General features: G+C 46.6%; 1 protein-coding gene across 9 annotated transcripts in view; it reads left to right on the plus strand.

The window, feature by feature from the left end:
* The window catches only part of BDNF (brain derived neurotrophic factor), a 35,476-nt gene extending 11,192 nt beyond the window's left edge, over nt 1–24,284 (plus strand). For 2 of the 9 annotated variants that reach the window (XM_013177777.3, XM_013177780.3), the window contains exon 2: nt 22,837–24,284. In XM_013177777.3, coding sequence (XP_013033231.1) covers nt 22,837–23,598 — 762 coding nt within the window. In that variant the 3' untranslated portion in view covers nt 23,599–24,284. The other 7 variants (XM_066997438.1, XM_048052017.2, XM_048052020.2 and 4 more) reach the window with 7 other exon arrangements.
* Nucleotides 24,285–25,979: the final 1,695 nt, after the last annotated feature.

Raw genomic sequence — 25,979 nt, forward strand, 5'->3', positions numbered from 1 at the left:
CGTGATGTGGTCTAGGTTTTGCTGCTAGGACCCAGGTTTTACTGCTGAGCTGATGATTTTACACCACAATTAGTAAAAATGTCTACTGCTCCTCAGCTACTTCTCTCTTTAATGCTCCATTTGTTAACATGGAGAATATTTTTACCTCCCGAGGTGCTTCTTAGGTGAAATAATTCAATAACCTGTTTTAAAGGGCATCACCTCGGGGCAGTAAAGCTGTGCGGCCCATACCTGGTGAGCTGGGGTCTGATGTCAGAGGAGAGGTTTGCTGCCTAAAGCCAAGTAACCACACCGGGGCATTTGCAGTGTGGCCACAGAGGTTTCACTGAGGTTTTGGGGCTGGCTTACTTTCAGGATGTATCCAAAATAAGCTCTCCAGAGTTACGGACTGAGTAGGGTTTGGTGAGGCAAGCACATGCAGTCAGGTCAGACAAGGTGCCTGGCTAAGTTTATTAAACCTCTGGAATCCGATCCCTTTAAATATTAAAAATAATCCGCTGCATTGCATCTAATTGAAGCACAGTGAGTATGTCGAGGAAAGGAGAGCTGACTCAATCCCAGCACCTTTCACCCACAGGCGCACCACCCGCTTGCTGATCCCCTTCCAGCGCAGGGCTCCAGTGGCTGGCTCTGTCACAGGAGCGTCCCCGGCCATCTCGTCTCACTGCCCGCGGCTCTGGTTTCTCCCAGCCCCAGGAACCACATGCTTCTGGCCTCCAGGGGTGGAGGAGGTTCTCTTTCCCCTTCCCACACCGCCGTGGAGCCTGCCTCCTGCCATTCCTGTCCCGCTGTTGGGGTGGCTGTGCCCGGCCAGGAGGCACACTGACGGGGCACGTGTGCACTGCCACCACCACGTGTGACTCGCTCTCAGTCTCAGCGCCAACCGATGCCAGCAGAGGCACCTGCACAGGGGGGCGAGGCGTGGGCGCAGCAGGGGCGAGCTCCACAGCAAGTACGGTCATGAGCAGCTTAATGCCTCTCCGCACGGCGGGCGCGTGCACTTCCTCGTCGGCAAGGAGCTGATCTGCACCTACCACAGAGCTTTGTTACTGCAGCAGTTCCGTGCGCGTAAATTGCACTGAAATCCCTGACTAGGAGGCATGGGACAGGATCCAGGGTACAGATCCCCCGCGCGATGGAAAACTGGCATACCTTTAGCAGACATGAGAAGAGACCAATTACTCTAATTGTTGGTTGGAGTTTTTTTAATTTGCTTTTGCTGTAGCTGCAGGGTGACGGCGCCGAGCTATTAGGTGATATTTTCTCCAGAAAAAAATGTTGTGGTTTCAGTCCCAGTGATTGAAAGGGTGGATTTTGCTGCTTTGTCCTGTACACACACAGCCTGAGAACCGCATCTAATGAAAGATCTTTGATTTTGCATTCCCAACTTCATTGTTTCTCGTAATGCTTTCCCTGTTAAAACAAGGCTGAAGCACCTCTCTGCGGACGTTGCTCACTGTAGGTGAAATTTCACTTGGTGCTGACGGTGACCACCCCAAGCTGTTGGGGGCACGGCAGCCCGGCCACCTGGCAGGCCGCAGCCACAGGGCCAGACGTGGGGTGAACCAGGAGGCCGAGAGACACATGGGGTCCCCAGCGAGCGGTTGGGTCCCCAAGGGTGCTGAGGGCTCGCTGGTCCCACTGGTGTCAGCAGGGTGCATGAAGGGCTCCGGGGCATGCGCCGTGATCGCTGAATCATCAGAGAGTGGCGTCACAGCTCAGTCACTGTCTTACGAACGTGATACGCCTGCAACCTCCAATCGTGTTTATAACTCATTGCAATTCTTAGCATTGCTTGAGTTGGAAAAGTTTATTTCAATGAACTTTCCAGTCCTTTAATGTGAAAAAATAGCAAAGATAGGTAACTAGGAAACATGAATAAACATAATTAAACATAAAATACTTGTAGTGATATAAGAACTGACCTCAGGCAATTAAAATTATTAATAGAAAAAATACTCTAGTGTCAAAACCCGAGCACATCAACATCATTCTCATTTGTGTAATCAGGACTAGTTTATATTTCCCGACAACCAAGTGAGAGGGAGTCCAAGTTGTAGCTTCTTGACCTTTTTCTCTTTGAAAAACAGGTTGAGATACTGTGTTAATGAAACAGGGAGTGTAAAGATACAGTTGTGGGGGGAGGCTGAAGTGCCGTTTGTGTATTGACCAACTGTGGACCTTTTAAGAAGTTTATTCTTTTCTAATATTGACTTTTTTATTGCTTCTCTTACAATTGCAATGGGGGAATTTAAGAGCCCCACAAACTACTTTATCATACAATTAGTTTATCAGTAAATTTGGACCTTGTGCATCAATCACTATAATGCATAACCTCCACTGAGACAGAAACCAGATGTGCGTGCTTCTGCTTTGCTCTTTGTAGTATCTACGGCATCGTTAGTGCCTATGCTATAGTTTAAATTGAATTCAGCAAAAGGCAATGGTCCTACCCCCCTACAAGCAGTCTGATACTGCTGCAGGGATAAATCAACATTATATTGATTGACAACTCTTAGTTGTACTATTTCTTACTCTTTCTCTGTCGCTGTATGGAATAGGGTGAAGTGTAATTGGTGTATGCAGAAAATAATTTTAACCAGTTAGGTGCAGGAAGAAGAGGCTCAATGTCACAGTGGGCATGCCACGGTGGGGACACCAAGAGGCTCGATGCACCGAATTCTCCCAGCTGAAATAACCAGAGACGTGCAGCTGCTCCCCACCGTGCAGCCCACACTGCCGCACTCCTGCCGAGCACCACCAGGCTCTGGTGCCCACAAAGCCCAGCTGGGGCTTTGCACCCGTGGCCGGACAGCAGGCGTCCTGCAGAGAGAGGTGCAATGGGAGCAGTCGTCGTGGAGCGCCTGGGGACCTCTGATCCTTGCACATGGATTGGGAAGGCGAGGGCTTGTGGACACCTCTAAGCCCCGTGGGCATCCTGTGGAACAAGAAGTTGCGCTCTGACCAGGGAAGTGTCTCCCCACGAGGATTATTGGTTGCTTCACAAACTAGTGCCACGTGGGCCCAACCTTGTGGGGCTCACTCATACAAAATTCTCCTTGAAGTCAACGTCTAATTGAAAAATATGGAGCCCAGATTGTACGTGCATTAAAATCCAGGCAGATCATTATTTACACTACTTTTTCATTTTCCCAGTAATCAAGCACTGGCTGGTAATAATCCCCCACGGGCTGATTATACCGGCAAGATAGAGCAGCTCTCTGACCACACCTCTTCCCCAGGAAGATCTCGGTACCAGGGCGAAAGGCAGCGTGTTCGCAGTGGAGCAAAATGGGAATTTCAGCGTACAGTTGTCTGGAACTGATGGTTTCCACGTTCTCAGCAGAGCAAAGCTGCAAGCGTGTACCACGGCAGTCCATAACATGCTTCCTTTCCAGAATTAAAAAACTTGCTCTGATTGCAAGCAGACTCTTTCTGAACATGGGCTGTCTTCCTCGCTCCTGAGAGCCAGTCAGCAGATGCTTCGGTGTCTCTAAAGCATGACACTCGCTGCTGCTCATCTGCATGTCTAGTGTGCGAGGAGACGAGTCCCTCCTCCAGGAATAACATGTGTGCGGTGTATTACATTGCAGCTAATTAAAGTAGCCCCTGCTGCTGTTCAACTCGACTGGTAGATCATTCAAATATTTGCAGGCGTCGTCTTATGAACACAGAATATTAAAACTCTGCCGGCTTGGTCTTCTCACAAGGCAAAAAAGCAGCTTAAAATGTGCAGCCCCGGGTGAAATCAGGCACCATGGTAATACAGTTGTACCTGGAAAGCTGAACGGTGTCATGGAAGGAAGTCCAAGGCTATAAAACAAAATGCATGCAGCAACTTGGCAAGTTCCAGCTACAATCCTCTGGTTTGAAACCATGCTCAGAGATCTGCCTTGCAGCACCAGTGAGAGATACGGGGTTATACAGGTATATAACGACGGGAAAAGAAATGGCTGGTACTTTCCTAATGTCAGGATTTGAACACTACAGAGGCAGCCGAGCAGGACTGGGCCTGAAGAGCCCCCATTCTTAGCACCTACCTATCAGACAGCGAGAGCTGGGTGCGATTTCCCTGGACAAGGCTGCCAGCAGGGTCTTTGAGAAGCCACCTCTTTTCTTGGGAATGGACTGGCTGTGGTCTGGAAAGCGTGGTGACAAAGAGGTGGAACTGTCTTCCCCACTCGGGGACACTTGCCGTCCAAACATGCGAAACCGAACCCCCAAGTGCAAGGAGGATTGTGTCCTGGTACCCGAGCATGGTTTTTAAAGAAGTTCTTAAAGCTGCAAAGGATATTAACCACCAAGATTGTTTCCCTTAATATATATTAAAAGCTGTTTTATATGGGAGGCCTTAGGTGTACTGAGATTTCAAACGCCTGCGATGTTTTACGACTTTACTGATCTCATAAATGCAGGTGTTTCATAGCAAAAGCACACGGGCAATCAGACCGTCTGAAGGCAGCAATGAGTTGCACACATTTCTCCCAGGAGAAATAAACGGGCGCGAGATGGATGGGCCTTGGGCATGGATTGCATCGAGAGGGCCCGTGGGCGCTGCTTGCCGTGCCCGGCTGGCAGAAGAGCCCGGCACCGCCTGGCCCCGGCAGCCCCGGCGGGGAGCGTGCCACGTCTCTGTCTTTACCGAGATCGGATGGAGCCACTCAATCAGGGGCTGCCATTATTGCCTGCGCCGTGCAGTTTCCACTATCAATAATTCACCGGCCTTGCGGCGCAGGCAGGAGGGGCCCGGGGGGCCGGGGGCTGCGCACGGGGAGCGGGCATCGCGGCCGCCCCTGCCCGTCCCGGCGGGCGATGCCTCGCCCCGGCCCCGTCGCTGTCGCCGTCGTTGTCGCTGTCGCTGTCGCCGGGCTCGGGCAGAGCCGCCCCGAGCCGTGCGCCCGCTGCCCGCCTGCGGCAAGCCGCCGGTGTAGCGTTACCTGTGGCGCTCATTAATAAGCCATGCCTGCCATTATCTTGATTGCATTCCTAATGGGCCAGCCGCGCAGGGGTCAGCGCGGGAGCGACATTTACACGCTCCGCGCCCGGCGCCGTAAACCAACACCCGCCGGTGCGGGTCCCCCCCCCCCGCCCCGCTCCCCGCCGCTGCCGGCCCGGCCCCTCCGCGCCCTGCCCGGCCCTGCTCGGGGGGCGCCGGGGGGAGCGGGGGCCGGGCCGGGCGGGCGGGGCGGGGCGGGGGCGGTGGCGCGGAGCCTTTAAGCGGGGCAGCGCGGGGCCTGCGGCCGCTGCCCGGAGGCGCCCGGCCGGGGGGCGAAGCCGCTCGTAGGGGTCGAGCCGAGCCGAGAAGCTCCCGCTCGGCGGGCGTCGGGGTGGGGGATCTGGGACCTGGGGTCCGTCCTGCCGCCCCTCGGGGAGCTCCGATGAGACTCGCGAGCCGCCGCCGGTGCCGCCCGTGCTGCCGGGGCGGCGGGAGGCGGCCGGCGGGGCCGGGCGGCGGGCCGAGGATGTGAGTGCCCGCTGGGGAGCGGCCGCGCTGAGTGTGGACGACGAGGTACGGGGCGCCCCGACGGGGGCTCGCGGGGCCGGGCCGGGCCGGGGGGAGGCGGGCGGCGGAGCCCCGCGCCCCTTTGTTCGGCACCTGCCGGCCCCGCCGCCGCCGTGCGGTGCCGAGCCCCGTCCCGTCCCGTCCCGTCGGGGCTGAGCGCAGCGGGCAGCGCCCCGACGGCGGCGGCGGCGGCGCGGGGCAGGGCCGGGGGCGCGGGCGCTGCGCGGGCGCGGCCGTTGGGCGGCCGTTGGGCGGCGCGCGGCGCCCCCTGGCGGTGGGCGCGCAGCGGGGCCGGGCCCGGGGAACCCCCCGGGATGGGGCCGGGCCCCCGCGGGGCGGCGGGGCGCGGGCTCCGTGCCGGCGGCGGGGGCCGAGCGGTGCCGTCGGCGCGGCGGCAGGGGCGCTTCCCCGTAACAGCTGGCGGTGACGGGGCGCCCCGGGGCTGCTGCTGCCGCCGCGGGATCGATGTCGTTACTTATTGATGTTTCTGGTAACGCGCACCTAACGAGCGCGGAGGACGCGTCCCGGCAGTGCGCTTTACCGGGCCGGTGTCTGTGCCATCGACTAATTCCCGGCCCGATAAGTACGCGGTGAGAGCTGCCGGGGCACCCTGCGGGCTGCGGCCGGGCCCCGAGCAGCCTTGGCCCTGCTGGGCCTGCCCGGGGGCTGCAGCCGGCTCGGCACCCCGGGGTGCGTGAGCCCACCTGCGCTGCCGCGGGGGGAGCGGGTGGCAGCCGCAGGGCCCCCCGGGGCACTGCCCAGGGGTACGGGTCCAGAAACCTGTCCCTGTAGGCTGCGTGCACGTAGGGCTGTGCCAACTGACCCATCGCCTTGGTCTCGGGGCAAGGCAATGGCTGCGTTGGGAGTACAAAGCAGCTTGAAGGAGCTGAGAGCGGTTTCATCTGTTTGCTTGCTGAGAAGAGATATGAGGGGAGCCTTTCTGCAGGGCTCCGTAACTCACAACAATTTTCTGCTGTAGTACTACCACTTAATGTTCAGCCTCATTGAACCTCAGCTGGGAAAACCCATTTGTAAGTAGCATGCCTTCTGTTCAAATTGCCAGTGTGCTCTGCTTTCCAGAGCTGCAGAGTAGGATCCTGTTGCTGTATGGCTGTGAAATCAGGGTAAACCCGGTCAGAAGGATTAAGAACGCTTTATTTGAAAAATCCAGATGTAACAAGGGAGATAGGGGAGGAGAATGGGAAAGGACTTTTGTCTTGGAGGCTAAGCTGAAAAAGTTTAGTTTCAAGCAATGTTCTTTTAAGAGCATGCTGTAGTACTACATATGCTGGAGTACTATGAAACAGTGCACAGATGCAAGGGATCTCAAAGATTAATTAAGATGTGAAAGAATACAGTGGAAGAGGATGATCACTGCTTTTGCTTTAAAGGTCTGTGTGCAATGACAATGCTAACTGAGAGCAGCTGCAGTTAAAAGCCTGCTCTGGTACCTGTAGGGCTTTCTGCAACTGTTGCCCCATCGCTACCCCTAGGAAAACACAGCAAGCTGCACCTTCAGCTCAGCAGTAGTTCTCTGCCAGGGTGCAGGTATGAAAGCAGGTCATGAGAAGCTCATGAGTAGGAGACCATCTCATCATTTCCCTGCATAAGCCGGCATCAAAGAAAGAAACAACTTGCTCTACTGAGTGAACTGTAGAGCAAGTGTGGTCCTATCAAAAATCAAAAGTATTTCCTGTATCTGCCTTCCTGGCTCGTGTGAAAGGCTGAGATGTTGTTCTCTGAATGTGTCTTGTGCTTGCACTAGAAATCGCATGTTAGGCATTGTGTGAATTGGTGGAGGCTCCACTAGAAGAGGATATGTGCTTTGAATAGGTTAATTACCAACTTGTCTTGACCTGTTTGCAAGCATCTGTTGTGAGCACTTGGTTCCTCCTAAATAGCTAAATTGCTGCTGAATTAGGAAGCTCTCAATCACTTAGGTCAGTTCATACGCTGGCATTCTTGGTAATACTTAGCTGTGAACACCCTTGAAAAGGAAGCTTTGAAAAGCACTGACGCTCAGCTATTTTTGTGTATTGCCCAAGTGACGTGGTAACTCAATAACCTGCTGCCTTCAGTTCCAGGTGGGAAGGCGCTGTGTGTGACCGCACCTTTGTTCCCTGCTGTAGTCTGCTGGCAGGTGGCAGCGATGTGGCCTGAGCGAGCTGCCTGAAGGACAGGCAGGGATGGGGCTGGTAGGCTGTGCCCGCTGCCAGCTCACAAAGCCCATTGTTTCCTGTGCTGGCGCACATCCGTCAGCGTTAGTGCTGACTGCACGTTGTTTGGGGCAGGGATCATCTTGCCTGTCTTCTCTGTGTGCGTGCGGTCCTGGTTCCCTCCAAGGACTCCTCACAGCTCTTGTAATGTAAAAATAAATAACAGATCTTGCTGGGCACTAATGCTGGTGACTATGTTACAGTGCCTTAAACTCGCATGTTATTAAAATAAATACTTAGGCTACTTGATTTGGAAACACTAGGATATACAGTAGCAGAAAAATAAAATGCGTTAACTTTGGAGATTCAAGAGTGTATTGGTAGGGTAGCCGTTATATTATGGGCTACATGCTCCAACGTAATCTTAAGTTGGTCACGTTGCTTACAATTACAGGCTCTGAGCAGTCAAATAAGGAACACATTTCATGAGCTTTCCAAGCTAAGCAGGTCAAATAGTCATAGAGAGAAAGTGTAGGTGATCTGTAGGGTTGGAGTCATGTTTTCTCCTCTTCAGCATTCAGGACCTAATTATCAGTTGACAACAGACAGGTGGAATTCAGCTGCTGCACCCAACTGTAGCTCTCAACATCTCATTGGGACAGCCTGTGGCATTGAAGATGCTGTAGATTTAATGTGATAGGCAGGTCTGGGCAACAAAAGAAAAAGCCAACCCTGTCTCAGACAATTTCTACCGCTTATAAATTGTGAGCGGAGGACTGGCTGGGATGGTGCTGATTTGAGATGACCATAATCCTTTCGTAACACTGATACTGGTGGTAGCAGAACAGCCCATTACAGTGTAATTTAGGCATCACAACTGGATACAGCTGTTTGAAGACAAGTACCGTGGACAACTAGAGAAAGCAGAAGGAAACTTCATTTAGTGAATTCTCATGCCCCAGTGACAGCTGCCATAAGGCTGTAGCAGTTGTATACTCCTCTCGGTAAGAATATTGTATTTTTCAGAGAAGTCAGTTTGAAACCAGTTAATTAGGACAGTTATTTCTGGCCGTGGCATTTGTACAGAACAGAAGGCATGATTGTTCTTATGTTTGTTTCTCTGAGTCCTTTGATCGGCTAGAAGCTCTCGATGCTTTACGCTATAAATTACCTCAATACTTTGGCAGTTCATTTCTTTTCTTGTGTACTTGGTTAGGAAAATGCAGAAATCCTTGTGACTCAGCTTCAGACTACTATAAATTATGAAGAAATGGGGGAGGGGGGTCACACTTCAAATTAGGAAAGGCAGTTCTTGGAGGCTGGGAGGAATACTGGTTGCTAAATTTGAGATAAGCATCTCCTGGTATCTCGAAATCTGAGCAGCTACCGCCACCTAGAGCTGCATGACACAAACACGCCGCTATGGCCGGCTCTCCGTCTGCGCCTGGACGATGAAGATGAGTGGGGCTGCTAATCCCAGTTGGTCCTCCTTGGCAAAAGCCACTTGAGCGTGTGCATGAGCGCGGTGCTGAGCCCTGGGACAAGGGTGGTGCCTGCGAATCCTGTTGGGCGATGCAGGTAACGAGTCTTTATGTGCAGTCTTCCTTAGGTGGCTTAGATAGGTAAACAAGGAGGATCACTTTGTGTAAATCGTTTGTTGACTGAACTTCACAATACACCTGAAGAAGTTTGTGCAAGTCAAATTGCTGCAGGTGCCGGTGAGACTTGGTAGCGTGTCCAAAGCTCTCACTGAAAAGGTGCGATGTAGAACTGGTTCCTTAAGGGTCTGCGCTGGCTCGTGGGGGTGCTTGTTTCCCCTGCTCCCTCAATGAGGTCTGTTTACTAGTGGGCAGCCTGCAGTAGATGTTTGCTGGGAAAGAAAAACTTCGGATATTCTTCATACATTGACTCTGCAGCAATTAGCTTTATTTCACTAGACCCAGCATTTTCCCAGTTTCAAAATTAAATATTGAGGTGAAACTAGATATCTGGGTATTTGTTGCTACTACAGACCTAACAATGTGGAATATGTTTTTTTGTATCTACTCTGCTTAGGTTATAGACTTGTTTTGAGCTCACAACTTTATATTTGTATGTTTTGTACACCAGTTTTTGGCAATAGGAGGCTCTGCATTTGGGAGAGCAGAATAAGCAGCATTGTTCCTTATTTAATTTGCCAGGAACTGCTTACAAGGAGAATCAATGTGCCTTTTTCATTCACCAAACTCATAATCTCATGTGCTGTTATTTCTGCTCGGCTCTTGCGGACACAATATGTTTTGGGGGCTCTTCATTATAACTGCTGGCTTAGGGCTTCCAGAACACCCCGTGAAGTAAGATACCCACCAGAACCAAACTTCAGTGGGAGCTGAGGACTTCCAGCTCGTAGAATCCTGAAAATGTAAGCCCTTGGTTGATAGTATGTACTGACTGTCTTCCCAGGTGATAGTTTTGGTAATTTTTTTTAAATATTTCAAATCTGCCCATGTCAAGTATATCAGGATAAGGGCTTAGTGTGTGTTTTCTGAAGGAAATGAGTTTTGCTGTGGGAAACGGAGGAGCTGCGGCACATGACCATTTGCCATTCAAGTCAGGAGGCAACTGCAGGCTGTTTATACGAGGCTGTATGAGGAGAGAGCTTTCATACCAAACTAACACTGGAAAAACTACCCGTGGCTCACCTGGAGCTCAGCATCTAGCCTCTGCCTCTCCACTGTAGGCACTGGGCTACAGTTAGGTTTGTAGTCCCTTATATATGTGTACCATAGCAGGAAGGTTCTGGCAAAAGATCAAAGTAGGAGAAATTCAGCAAAGTGCTGTTGTATGCTCTTTAATAACTCAGCATGCAAAAGACCTGAAGCATGTTGCTGCAGCAAAAGCTTAATTCTGTAACAATAAGAACAGGACTCAAGTCTTTTTTGATTTATTTTTTTTCTGAATCCTGTAGTATGTATCTTATAAAAGAGTTAAGCATAATCTTGTGCCAACCCTAGCACATATTATACCTTATCTAGCGTGATCAAAACACAGCTTTCTTTAAACATAACAGCTCCTGGAGAAATGCAGTTTTGTCTAGATCAAGGAATTAGAGGTTATGATCTCTGGATTCCTTAGTCCGTTATGCCATTTACTTTCTAAGCTTGGTGCAAAGTTTAGTATCCATATGGTTTAGTTTACCTTTCTTTACGCTGGGCATGGCTCTCTGTAAGTGTTCAGTACTTGATACACTGAAATGAAAAGGAGCAAAATCTAAACTTTATTCAAGGGCTGGATTAGCAAGTAAACCAACCTCCCTGTCGTCACAGCTGTCACCGCGCTACAGAGGTGTGTGGACACTGTCGGGATGAGCGACGGGACTTGTTTTGTGGTATTTCTACATAATTGTGCCTGCTGGCTGTCTGCATTAAGACTTGGATCTTCACTTGGTATATACATTCCTTTTGAGTTGATAATCCAGTTTGAGTTGTAAATGCCAAGAGAAAAATGTTGTTTGATAGAAATTTGTACTGCAAACCAGTGCAAGTCCAAGGGGGAAGCAAAGCCAGTAACAAGTCCAAGCTGGCAAGGGTGCCTTAACCAGAACCCGTGCCAGGAAACTGTGGTGGAGTAAGAGTTTGCTGCTGAACTTCGTGACTGCCCTTTATCTTTACAATGGGTTGACCCAAAACTAGAAATAAATACATCCCAAGTACTCAATTCTTGCTTTCCCAGATATAAACATAATGGCTTATGTCAATGTCATTATTTTTTGGCATCTAATGTTCTGTATCGGTGAAGAAAGGTTGATTTTATTTAATGGGAGGCAAAGAAGGATGTTTAACATCTCACTACAACAGCAGGGTACTGGTATAGTGTATGCAGGTTGCTGCCAGTGAAATGGTGCACAGAAAGGACAGGCAGGTGCTTCTTTGTATCCAATCACAGAAATACAAATGTTATGTAATGCTTAGCCTCAAGCTCAAAAATGAGCTTCCCCCTTAAAGGTTAATGATTGGCATCTGAATTTAAAGCCAAGAACAAAGCTTGGAAGACTCATTTCAAGTCCTGTTCTCTTTATTTTGTATTAATGATTAATTTCTGCTGCCCCTGGTGCAAACCTTTTCTGCAATTTTAATTGTGAAAGTAGCAGTAATGCTCATGATGAGCAAGGATATTTTAAAAGGATAAGTCAATCAATTCCACATACCTCCATTTAAAAAAAAAAAAAGGATGGGGTGGCAAAACTACGATTTAGCAAGAAATTACTTAGAGGTCAATGCCTGCAGAAGCTGGCTGCCTCCAAGTCGGATGAGTGGAGATGGGACATCCTGAATTCCATAATCCTCAAACATCAAGTCATATCTGTTCTTAATCAATATTGTTCAACACAGGTATTGTTGGATATATTTTTTTCCTTGCTCTGACTCCTGTAACTGAGAATTTAAAAATCTTGTGCTTAGAAAGAGCAAATCATTTCACCTGCCTTTGGCTAATGAAAGGACAGCTGTGCAATGACAGCTAGGAAATGCAATAAATACCTTCCATGTCTCCTCTAAAGAAAACACTCTAGAGCAAATTTTCAGTTGCAAGGCACCACCAGACCTGTTAGCATTCAAGTCGTAGTCACTATAAAATGACTGAGGGGGAGCTGCCGATGTTCTGCATACCTTGTCATGTTCAGGCATACTGCCAAACGTGACGTGTGGTTTTGACTAGGACTGTCTGGAGCCATTTATATTTCTAACAAAGAAAATGCATTTGTGGAGATGACACTGCTGGTATACTGAAGCTAGGTTTTCTTTTTTCTCCATTTGATTGTTTTGATTGGGATGAGACCTGCTTCATTCCCTGTACAGGCCAAGCATCTTTATTATGAGCAGGCACGGCTTTGCTCATCTCCATTTTATGCAAGTTAAGGCTGACCTTTGGTTTCTGGCAAGCGGCCTGTTTTGTGTTTATAGGGCTGGTAAATACCTACTTGTGCAGCAGTAGTTTTTCATGGGAATAGGTATTTCCTGAATTTCATAGCAAATTTGTTCTGGCTAGAAGCAGCCTCTGGATGAGAGAGGAAGTTGTGCTGCATTTCACTTGAAGCCTCCTAGAGGCTTTAATGGTGAAGGATGTTTCTGCATTAGCACTATTTGCCTCCTTCTTGTTTTTTGTTATATAATGGTTGAGCCCACAAACTAGAAGCATGAGGCTAAAAGCTGAAGAATGAAGGAAGAAACAAAAAGCCATATGGCGACAGCAGGAGGTCCTGCCACCCCACCTTAGGCTCGTGACAACATGCCCTACATTTAACCTACAGTCAGGAACTAATTAACAACACAGATGGAATTGAGCTAGCATATGTATTTCAAGTAATACCCCTAAGGTTTTAATCAGCTGCCCAGCCTCTTTCTGGGTTACACATGTAAGTTGCCGTAGAGAGAGTTGCAAAATATTTGAATGATGCATATGGTTAAGGTAGCTCGTGGTAGTGGCTGGAGCGAGGGAGCGGGGGCTCCCGTGTTCTCCGGTTCAGCAGTGACTTGCCATGCAACCCAGGGGAACTTGTTCAGGCCTCTTTATGCTTAGTAGGAAAAGACCATTTCTGGGATGGTTCCTCCTCTCACTGAAGTGTGGTGAGATGCAGTGCTCGCAAACCACTCTGGAAGCTTTGATGGTCTGTTCCGTAAGAAAAGTAGAAGTGGAGGCTCAGCACTGTGAGTACCAGGTCTCTCTTCTCTTGCAGTGTCTTTGTGAGGTTTTTCAACCTCTCCAGAACTGCTGATCATCTCTGATAAGGCAGCATTGATTTTGGCTAGGATTGCGATTTTGAGGTAATCTATTGAGTTGTGCGGAGGTTTAGGAGAGGGAGAACAACTAGCTGTTTCCTACCGAGTCATTTCATGTTTCTCTCTTTCCTCCCCCCACTCCTAGCTATTTGAGGAGAGGCTCTCCTTCCCTGCAGGGCAGTAGCATCTGCTTATGTGAAGGGACAGGTACTGAAGTTTTAATAGAGGAATGTCTAATTACTGAAATCCCATCTATGAACCTACCCTTTGGAGCTTAAGGGCTCTTACAGCGAGGACTGTACACTGGCAGCAAAGCCACTTTGTTCTGTTGGGGGTGTGTGTGCATGAAACAAAACACCCAAATGTGGCATGGAGGGAGGTTGGATTGTGTTGGCCTGGATTTTGCATACTTTTGTTTATAGGCATGTCTGGGCTATTTGTGTGCTTATGTCGGAGGGGGAAGGGAGGAGCTAGTCTGCACACCTAGGAAACTTTTTTTTCTTCCTCTTGAAAGTGTAATTATTACCAAATATGCATGTATCCCTGAGGAATCCTGAGTGTGAGGAAGCTGTTTTACTCAAACCTGTCACAAGTTGTTCTGATAGAGCTATTAGCTATAGTGTTGGCCCCATCTGATTTTATAACCACATAAATGCTGGGCCACCTTCACAGCTGGTACAAATCTGTGAAGAGAGCACTGTGGATTGACATTAGGCAGTGACTCTGGACACCACAATTAGGTTCACTGGAATGTACTACTTCAATGAGCCCTAACAGTTCTCATGGAAATAGTTTCCTGTGATGCTGCAATCTATCTCTGCATCTAATGACTATATGAGAAGTCATCAGCCAGGTACATTTCATTTTTAACTGGGGGGATGGGATGGGACAACCCAATGTCAGTGCGTCATGTTGACAGAAATCTGTGTAATACTCCTCTGGGCAAGAGATTAGATGGTTATACAGCTGGGAGAAGGCATAAGGTTGATAAAAACCTGCAGTCTTGCAGGAAAAAAGAAAAAAAAGACTTTTTCCTGAAGTTCCACTACATGTTTGCACCTTGAGCAGGGTGACTACTGAATCCTGATTTCAGACACTTGCATCTTTGGCAGGCATACCACCACACTTCCTATAGTAATTCCTGACTTTTTTCCTCTACAAAACTTACGAAGTGGAAGCAACGATACATGGTGGTGTAAGTCTGTGGGTGTGTGGGTCCTAACTGGCTGGGCAACTGCTGCTGAGCCAGTGAGGCTTGCCCAGGGAAGGCTGGAGGAGGAAAGCTGCTCTGGGTGGTCTCAGCTACTTGCATGCCAGTTACAACATGTGACTGTGGAAGCAGTGCTGTCTGTGGAACTTGGATCCCTCTGAATCCAGTTGGAGCAGGCCCCCAGGTTTTTAGAATTGTGTTAGGGACAGAAAACCAGGCTTAGTGATTGCAGAGGTTTTTTCAACATGAAACCACGTGGTGGGAGGGCTAACAACTCTAATGCTTGGAAATCTGTGGTATGCTGCTTTGTCCTAGTAAAATAACAGTGGTGAAGACATCACGTCTTTCCAAAGTGTTTTCAGTAGTTATGCTACTATATTAACATACCTTTGCAGCAACAATGCTATCTCCAAAGATAAAACAGTTGTCACAGCAGGACACGTGCAGGGCTGGTTGCTTAGTGAGATGGATTAGACTGCTAACCCATCCAATGGCATTGATGTCCTCAGTAAGTTAAAACTCTTCATTATTCCATTTATGTAGCTTGAGGTGGCTTTGTGAACCCCCCCCCCCCCCAAAAAAAAAACCTGCTCCTCATCTGGTTGTCCCTGTGTTGTATAACTTTGGACTCCAGAAGGTGCTCCTCTGGTACCTCAGCAGAAGCTCTCATGCCTCCTCTGTGTATGGAGGGTATTTCTGTGGAGGTGCTGTGTTAACAACGGGACTCAGCATGTGTTGAGAAGTCTGCACAGGAGGGCAGGAAGCCAAAAGATGACTGATAACACTCCTGGCAAATGCAGGCATATTGTTAATACCTGTCAGGACTCTGACAACAGGCATTTCCAGTTTCTGGTTCATGCACATCACAACATACTGATCTGCTTCATTTCAAGGACTGACTATGGCTAAAAGCAAGGTACTCTCTAACAGCAATGCCACACACAGTCAGGGTCTCAGCTAAGGTAAGTATCTTACAGCAAGTGGGCACAGCCCTTGCTCTCCTCCCTTGCTCTAAGAAAGCACTGCCTGCCCAAACCGTGGGTAACTGCTCCATCCGATGCTTAAGCTTTTTAACCATTGGTTTTCCTTGGCTAAGCTTCGCTTACATTCCTGGTGAGTGCATAATGTTCTATAGGTCCTAGGAAACTTGCCACTCACAGCAGAGCTGATGGGTGCGTGGGATGTTTTACATGCTGTTCAATAGTTCCTGGGCACTCGCAAGATCCAAGTTTAACTGGTACAGCAGCTTCTGGGTTGTTCGCGGGCTGCTGGACACATGTCACAGTACAAAGGATCCAACACACGCTAGTTTGCATGCAACGTGCTCCATTCTGTTCCTGCTCTCGAATGCCAATTATCCTTAACTTCATGTGTGTGCTTGGCAGAATAGCTTGGTCCTGTGACGATTCAGTGCAGTGTTTCATACCAAAGAGCAGTGGTGAAATGGAAGACAAACCACAGATGCTGCTCTGAGGTCCGAGACTCTGCCCTAATGTTCTTCCACGCACAGGTTGAATTAGTATTAAATAAAGCTCTAGTGGCTATTGAAGCGAATGGTTTCAGAGAACTGTAATTATCTGCTGTCATGGAGGAACCAGACAGTATCGTGGCGTGGAGTAATTATTCCATGGAGTGGCTTTGTGGTTGGCTTCTTGTTTTGTTGCTTGGTATGTTTTTTCTTAAATAACCAGTTCTGTAGGTGAACTCTGCTTTCACAGAAGTCATAATTGTACTTCTGAATGAACACAGTAGTGGCATGAATCTGTTGTGACACATACTCCAAACCAGCTTGATGCAGCTTTCTAAGCCTGAAATCAGTTCAGAAGCTGGAATTCACTAATGCTGAGGTCTTAAACTTGGAAGTTGTATCTCTACTGGCCAGTATTCCTGGCATGGCAATACGAGTATCGCATATCTTACCCATTCTACTCCTGCTGATGAACAGAAGTAGGCCTGTTGGTAGCACCTTCTATTTGAAGGGGACTTTCCCCCATATACCTTTATTTCAACATGAGGGTTTGGCAAAAAAACTGTTGCGGTTAAGCGAATTGTTTCATAAGCACAGTGGCGCACACACGTGCCCTTCTAGAGCTGAGTTAGTTTGTTTACAGTAGTCCTAGTAAAACCCCTGTGTGGTTTGAGTGCCCCTTGTGTGGGATGCTGCACAAACAGCTGGAAAAGCAGCATGTGTCCCTCGCTCAACAATTAATTCCCATTGTAAAAGTATAAAAATAGTGCACATCTGTTCTCTTCTATGGGTGTTGTCTCTCCAAAACCTCTGATACCATCTGTGAGTTTGGCCTGCTCTTTCTTTACTTGCGCACGCTGCCAAAACCCATCCTGCTTGTTTCCTGGTATGGGCAGAATGGGTTTTAGATCTGTCCGACAGAAATCCTGCTGGGAACTCCTTGTAGTCCCGTACTTGGCCAACTGAAGTATAAGCATGCTTGTAATGATGAGACTGTCTAGTCTACGCAGTAGAGCGTCTGAATTCTTTCTTAGAGCTCTGAAGCATGTGAGTCCTTTGCATGGCTGTTTGGGCATCCAGAAAGGTATGAAGAAAATCTGTAGGAAACTCTGATGCATAAGTCAGTGAAAGATCAGGGTATAACGCTGGGACATTAATATTTTGGCATTCATTTTCTTTGGGTTCTTTTTCACCTGTTTGATGGGAGACGTTGTGATTTTTTTTTTGCATGTCTAGAGGGAAGAGTCCGATAAACCCCGGTAACCCCACAAACTCCTTGCAGTACTTTAAACAGATGCTCTCTAGAGCCAATGTAGGCACTGCTGGAGATGCTGTGTTCTCAGAGGCTGTACTATGGGCAATGTTCCGTAGCATGAGATCAAAGACAATTTCTTATGTTAAAAGTTGTAGTTTACAAACTACATATAAATTTGTTTGTAATTTGTCTTAGTCTTCAAAATGGTGCTGGCTTAGTCTCTGCCATCTCTGGCATTATGGTTAAGTAGATTTTATTCCCTCAGGGAAAACCAACATGAGGGAATAAAAATGAAATATTTTTTTTCTTCCTGACATGAAGCACCAACTTACAAGAATACAAATTGGGTGTGGGTGTGCCTGTGTATGTATAGATGGGAGATGGGGGGGCTATATTTTCTGTAATAAAAAATAATTACATAGTTTGCATAAATAGCCGTAAGGATAACCATAGTGCGTCAGACATCCAGTTATGCATGTGTTAAAGGTTAATGCTGTTTGTTCTCAGTACACTTAGTCTTTGCAAATCATGTGCTGACATGCATCCCATTTTGGTATCTGTTCACACACTCCAGTAATGATGCGTAGTGCAGGAACTCATGCCTGTGCCATTCAGTAGTATTTAGTAAATTGAACTTTTGTATAAAGGTCTTAGAAAATGGCAAGGCAGAAAATGAATGTCGTCTTGCTGCTAATTTTATCTTCCACTGCACATTCCTTTCTGGAGATTAAAGCATTCTGAATCTATTCACTACTGAAAGTTGTTTCAACTTCCATAGCACATATCAGGATGCAGAAAAGCAAGTTCATGTTCACAGCTGTTACTCAGGTCTCTCTGCTGGAAATACAACCTGTTAAGCAGTTAGATTTCTGCTTAAAATAAGTAAAACTAATGAAATAAAACAGTTAACTGGTCAATTCTCATTGAATGCAAATACAGAAGTAAATAATACAGATAGGTAATTGACTGCATATGTAAACTAGCTGTAGATAATTGACATGACCTTCAATTTAATGAGCCTCCTTCCCATTAGTGGAGATGACTGCCACAATTAAGTGCCCTTATTCTAGCTGTAATTGTATGGACTTCATTGAAGTACAAACTAGGTCATGTCTTCCTGAGATCTGGTCCATGGTGGGTGACCTGTTTTCATTGCTTTGGCTTCACTGTGCTGCATTAGAGAAAGAAGAATGCTCTTGCAGCCATGAGAGTGGATGGCATTCAGGAAACTTGTCTCAAATGTCATTTTTGACAGGCATCTTGTGTGACCCGAGGAAGCCTTTTAAAGCTAGGTCTCAAGAGGGCTGGCATACATGTATTTTAAACAGCATACACCTACTTTTTGCAAGGTAATAGGTGTATTCAACAGTCCATCAGACAGCAACAGAAGTAAGATTTCTTCTCCTAGAGGAGTCTGATCCAGTGACATAGCTGGGTGGGAGGAGTGAAAAAGAGCTGCAGTCTTCACTCATTGTTCCTGGGCTGTGGGGAGTAGGGATCTGAACCTCCCACAGCTGAGAGGGGAGAGAATGGATGCATGATAGGACTACAAAGTGAGGCCACATCATCAGTGACTGGGTTGTGGTTTTTTTCTACCTGTGTGTGGCCAAAAAGTGGCCACAGCTGCTCTGGCTTGGCTGGCATTTGATGGTATTGGTGTGCTTGGTGCCAGTTGGTGGTCTTTATGCCACAAGTTGGGTTGCTTCAGGTAAAAATACGCCATTTCAGAGCACTGATGAGCCTCTGTGGGAAGAACTTGTTTAGTCTACTTGGGCAGCATCTGCCGTGGGAGTACCAAGCAGGGCTGAGGCATCTCCAGACAGGGCCTTGCAGTAGCAGATGTGTCCGAGATGGCAAGGGGCAGTACCTTGCTCAGCCTGTGTGCTGGGGAAATGGGCAAGTGCAGCTTTGTCCTGTGTTCCAGCCCGTCTTCCACTTCCATGTGGGGTGACGTGGTGACTGCCTCGTAACTGGAAGGGTGTATGCAGTCTGGTGTGCAGGGTGTACAAGGTGCTCGGTGTAACAGGACGGCCAGCATCTGTCATCTTTGCTGTATAATACCTGTATATTACCTTGACAGTTGGGGAGCAGAAGGAAAAGGATGGGCAACTGCCATCCAACTTGTTTCCAATGACTTTTTTGGAGCTGCATGGTTTTACTAGTCCTGCCTTGCCAAGTGGGAGGTGAACCATGCACTCATGAGTCAACTCAAAAGGAGCTGAAAGGCTGTTTCCAACCACGAAGGGAGGTTTAATTCTTACTCTGCTAGTGCACTAGTAGATTTAGAGCAACTACTACTAGAAGATATGACCTGTAAAACGAAGAGGTTTCCTAGGTGTTCACAGATGACTTCATCCTGTTAACTCACGCGGTATCATTTTGTTGCTGCCCAGAACTGACTGTATAGGACCATGTTAGAAGATTTTTTTCACAGCCTGCTTACACTGTTCAGAATAGTCAAGGACTCTTTTATGAGCAAGTAGAAGTTTTTCTATTTTCTCTTGACAGTGATATTCCATGTCTGTACTGCCAAAACTTACTTTGACATAATATTCTACAGATATAAACGGGAGGGAAAAGGGTGGCTTTTTAGGGGGCCACGTTTACTTGTGAATAGTTGCTATCTTAAAGTGTCTTAAAGTTGTGGGTTTTCAAAGCCTAGCTGTACGTTTTCTTACTACCCCAAATAGTGACAGTCAGATATCATTGGATGGGATACAAATTGATCAAGCTTGACAGCGTTTTCCCTCAGAAGTGGAAGGAAACACTGAATAAGGAAGGATTAATTGAATGTCAGATATAGAGTAGTGTTAGATCTGGTAATCAACCAGCAATTGGTGGAGGTTGCTGAGGGTATGTTGAGGCCATGGTAAGATAGCTCTACATCTCTCTGCCTTCCCTCTTTGTTCCTTGTAAGAAAGCTGTCCATGCAAATGAAGTTTCACAGCCCCTGTTCTAGTCACTTAGGATCCCATCAAGTTTATTGCTACCCTAATGGCCCAATGGTAGTTGTGAGGGATGTGGCTTGTGCCAGAACTCATTGCATCTTTTGCTCACCTATTGAATTGAGCAAATACTCAGCCTTCCGAGGGTGAACTTAGCCGATGTGTGCAAACTTTTCTTAGTTCTCTGCTTGCCTTGGTACCCTGTCTGTTGTGCCCTACCTCTTCTGTGTTGGAGGGCTCTCTGGGGCACTGTGTGCTCAGACGGGATCTTGCCTCCAGAGTCCAGATATTGGCTGGGATCTTTGGGCACTACTCTAACAAAAATAATGGGAACTTGATTAGGAGCCAGAAGATCTGTTTTGTGTTCGTTGCTTTGGTGGTCACAACACGTGATATGGGGTTTGGTTTTTGTCATTTTTCTTTTATATGAAAGAATTCTCGAAGAGGGAGCGTATGATGTTCCACTGGCTCTGTCCTGGTATGCTAGGGGAACCACCCCTTCTCCCTCTCTCTTGTCTCTCTGTGTTTGATAAAGGAAGACTGATAGCCTTCTTCCTTGTGTGTAAATCATGTCTAGTGTGTTTCTTCCCTTCAAGGAAGAAATCTGATATTGCCCTCTAAAATGTTTTTAAAAATCCTAGGATGAAAAATCTGCTAAATATTAATGTTCTGCACAGTTAGAGCAAACACTGTGTTCCTGTGAGTCACAGATGTCAGGTTTGTTTAATCTTAATAAATCTATGCCACAATAACACTTAAACAGGAAGAGATGGAGGGAAGAAAGTAAAGTTGGACTGGGGTGGAGATGACTCTTAGCTGCAGTCGTGTTCAGTGGTGGGAGGGGAGGGGCACAGACACAAAACCAAACACTTCGCCCACTCCCCAACACTTCATTAAGTAGACTTAGAGATGTGCATTTTGGCCACTGCCTCTCTAGTACATATTTCATTTTCTTTGTATGGTTTATGATAGATTGTCTTTCCATGTTGGAGTCTTAAGAGTACTAGTTTCCCACAGCATATTTGCAGGAGATGAAGTAAGGCTTTTTACATAGCACCCTGTTGGCAAACAGAAATAGCATTTACTCCAATGAGTGCTGCCAAGTATGAGGTACTTCCGAATGAACTTCAAAAGCTTTGAAACAAGCATTAGCTGCTGCTTCAAAAATGTGAACAATGCCATTGCTTTCTAGCAAGCAGAACGGATGAGAGCCGGGATCGGAAGGAGGAGAAATAACAACTGGGCATGATAGATGTTGTAGTAGCACTTCGGATCAGACAGAAAGCATAGCTGTCTGTCACAGCAGGGTTTGGGATGTTCTTGTTTTAATAGTACCTTAAGTATGTACTCCATACTTCAGGGGGAAACAGTCTCTAATCTCTACCCTGAGGAATGTATGATTGCTAGAGACTCAGCAAAGCACTGGGGAAGGAACAGTCATACAAGCCCAAACTGTTCAGAGTGCTGGTACAAAGGAGTTTGCTCAGGCTGGTGAAAAGTTTTCTTACTGGCACTCACCCATGGTGCTATCCCTCCGTGCTCTAGTCAAGTGTACCTATAAGCATCAAGGCACAGCTCATAACATGCTCCAGAACTGGGAGCAGAATGGGGGAAACAAAGAAGAGCTGCTGTGTTTAAATAGGGCAAGCAGGGCTGCTGCCTGGTTGTGCTCCTGGTTGGTTGTGTTGTGTTTTATTTTTGTGTGTGTGTGTAGCCGTGTGTTTAAGTAGATACTTTGCCTGCTTGAGAATAGGTGGTGAGTGGCTCTGGGAAAATACGGTACAGTGGTTCTGGTGCTGTTGTTTCAGTATAGCTCTTTATCAGCTCTGTAATCCAGTAAGCCCTTTCCATGGCATTCACATGATGTGAGCAATCTTTCCAGCTCAAATTTAGTACGGTTGCAAGCACACTGTCCTGCACCATTTTCTTGTTCTATATTTGTGCATACATACCTTCTACTTTTAGATGAGGAATTGACCTGCTGAGACCCCAGAGCTGTACAGCGTCTTCCTGTGTTTTGAAGATTGCATATAAAATACAAATGCAATTTATCCTGGTGCTGTTCAGTTTCTTGTGCATTTAACTATTTTTGGCATAGAGAGATCTTAAATCAAATATTTGCATTTGTTCTTTAAATGGAAGTCATACCTTTGACACTCGTGAAGCTGCCTTTTACTGCTCAAATGCTGCATTGCTAAATAGCAGTTCTGCTTCAGTTATTATTTGAAATAGGTGTAATCAGTCAACAAATAAGAGGTCCATATAGTATCTAATCTAATACCACAGAAGGACATTGGCACATAAGAACTCTGACTCACCATTATAAATGTTGCCCAAGTTTTGGCATGTGATTTATGTGAAAATCTAAATCAAAGAAACACCTTGGTACAAGGCTATGCTTTATCACTGATAATGAGTTGCAGCTGCATATGCAGCAGATCTCTGCAGAAAATGCATAATGTCTCATGATAACCCAGATGAATCTTTATTACTTGGTCCTTTGTAAATTAAACACTTTTTTTTCTTGTTCTTGTCCTTAACAGTTCCACCAAGTGAGAAGAGTGATGACCATCCTTTTCCTTACTATGGTTATCTCATACTTCAGTTGCATGAAAGCTGCCCCGATGAAAGAAGCTAGTGTAAGAGGACAAGGCAGCTTGGCTTACCCAGGTCTTCGGACCCACGGGACTCTTGAGAGCCTAAACGGGCCCAATGCAGGTTCAAGAGGACTGACATCGCTGGCAGACACCTTTGAACATGTGATAGAGGAGCTGCTAGATGAAGATCAGGACATCCAGCCCAGCGAGGAAAACAAGGATGCAGACTTGTACACATCCCGAGTCATGCTGAGCAGTCAAGTGCCTTTGGAACCCCCGCTGCTCTTCCTGCTCGAGGAGTACAAAAACTACTTGGATGCTGCAAACATGTCCATGAGAGTCCGGCGTCACTCTGACCCAGCTCGCCGTGGGGAACTGAGCGTGTGTGACAGTACGAGCGAGTGGGTGACGGCGGCAGAGAAAAAGACTGCAGTGGACATGTCTGGTGCGACTGTCACAGTCCTTGAAAAAGTCCCAGTACCCAAAGGCCAACTGAAGCAATACTTCTATGAGACCAAATGCAACCCCAAGGGGTACACAAAGGAGGGCTGCAGGGGCATAGACAAGAGGCACTGGAACTCCCAGTGCCGAACTACCCAGTCTTACGTGAGAGCTCTCACCATGGATAACAAGAAGAGAGTTGGCTGGCGGTTTATAAGAATAGACACTTCCTGTGTATGTACATTAACCATTAAAAGGGGAAGATAGTGGATTTGTGTTGTATAGATTATATTGAGACAAAATTATCTATTTGTATATATACATAACAGGGTAAATTATTCAGTAAAAAAATAATTTTATGGACTGCATGTATAACTGAAGTTTATACAGTACAGTGGTTCCACAAACTATTTATTGAACATATCCATGACCTGAAAGGGAACAAAAGTCATTTGCGCACAACATAAAAAACAACAAAAAAAAAAGCAAACTAAAAAGTCTGCATTACATTCCTCGATAACATTGTGGTTTGTCGCCGTTGCCAAGAATTGAAAGTATAAAAAGTTTAAAAAAAAAAGAATAAAATTGCATGCTGCTTCAATTGTGAATTGATGATACTGTCCTCTTTCAGAAAAATAAATTGAACCAAAACATTCCGTTTACATTTTAGACAGTAAGTATCTTTATTCTTGTTAGTATTATATCTGTTTACTGCTTTTAACTTCTGATAGCGTTGGAATTAAAACAATGTCAAGGTGCTGTTGTCATAGTTTTACTGTTTCTCTTACTTTTGAGCTCCCATCAGATTGAGGAAGAAAAAAAAGATAAAAAATGATTACCTTATCCTGGATTAAAGACCAATTTGTTTTTTTGTATGTTGTGAGGTGTTTGCAATAGCAATCCAACTACTGACAAAAAAAAATAAAATAAAAAAAAAGGCAACTGAAAAAGAATGGTGATGTTCCACTTCACATTGTTGAACTTCAGGCTTAAAGACAGCACTTATTTAACTGTCTGACAACATGCTTTGGTGTTTTGTTTTTTTTTTTCAGTCACTGTCTTTTGAGACGTGCATTTTCTTATACCATGTTTGTTTGTGTTTGGTTTCCCCCCATACCCCTCTGGAAGGAATTGGATGGTGATCTTTGAAATGTTTCACTTACCATACAACTGGAGCTTGTCATGCAGAAACTATTCTTTAGAATGTTGAGAGCAATGATTGTAATGTAACAGGATCCTGGGCTTGGATCAAATGTCTTGGTGAAGCACAGCAAGAATGTCAATACAAAAGGGTCTGGAATGATTACAGCGAAGCAGAGGGATGTCATGGGACTAGATAGCTTAGTTCAGGGATAAACAACAGTGTTTTGGCTTGACTGCTGCTCTCCAGATTGTAGTCAGCACTGAATTTGGTTCTGTGCGTGCTGCCTGAGAGAAACGGCTTTGCCTTGCGCACTGATGCACGTAGTGCAGCCTTCTGCTCCAGAGTGTGTCCTGCAGCCACAGGCCTCAACGTGCTGGGGGAGAGCACAGTGTGCGAACAGTTGCGGCATCCGTGCCGGAGAGACCCCTCTGCAACAGCAGGGGAGTGAGGCAGAAATTGTCCAAAGCTTCCCTGCCTCTGTTGAAAGCAATTAACATCTATGTGAATGCAGCTCTAACTCTCCTGTCAGCCTTATTCCATGAAACAAATTGGCATTAAAAGTAAACTTGAAGTAAGTGCTAGAGTAGCAGGCTGAACATCTACATCTGCTTTGGTTCTGACGAACTTATTTATCCCTGTGCTGCTGCTCTAGCTACCCTCACAGAAGTATTACTAAAACATCAGGTTGTAAGCCTAAGAGTTTGGGCATAGCACTTGAGCTGGCTACAGTGGGTGGGGAGGCAGAAACAGCTCATTAGTGAGCTCGCTGAAGATAGATGTGATAATTGTAATCACTGTAGATAAACAAAGATGAAAATGCTGCAAGATATAACTACTGCAGAAGCTGCAACGGTTACGCCTTTCTGTTGAAATTAATTAAAACCTGGACTAGGCAAAGTTTATTTGGAATATCATCCCCCACAAGTATTACCTATGAAGAATACATTTAATATGTTTATGTCACTCCTAGTAGAAACCAATTCTGTAGGCCAGCAAAATAAGTGATTTCCTCTACTTAAGGTAAGAGGACCTCCCTTTGCAATTTAACGGACTGTCAAAGTAGAGCCATCCCAACTGTAAAATGGAAACTTTCTGAACTTTCTGTATTGGCTGCGAGTCCACTGGACCATAAATGAGAAGACAAGGTTAGGTGACCCATTTGAACTTCAAAGTTGAGCCATTGTCAATTAATTGTAGGTATGTAGGCTCCCACATAAAAATCAGACATGAAGATCATACTGAAATGCCTCAAAACTTTAGCCAAAGTATTTTTTTATGCAAACTGGACATTGGAGCAAGGGAGAGTTTCATTTTGCTGTAGCCAGTACTTGTCTGTGTATTACCCTTTGCGTTTAATGACCCAAACATTACTAAGGTGCTATTCTCAGCAGTGTTTCTAAACTACTGCAGAGAGACAGTGTAACGGTAGCTCCACTGAAAATTAGGTTTTATTGTTTAGGAAGGGGAAAGGATGATGCTAATGAGTGAATACCAAACAGATCAT

Source organism: Anser cygnoides, chromosome 5, assembly GCF_040182565.1.
Source record: "Anser cygnoides isolate HZ-2024a breed goose chromosome 5, Taihu_goose_T2T_genome, whole genome shotgun sequence".
Taxonomy (NCBI): Eukaryota; Metazoa; Chordata; class Aves; order Anseriformes; family Anatidae; genus Anser; species Anser cygnoides.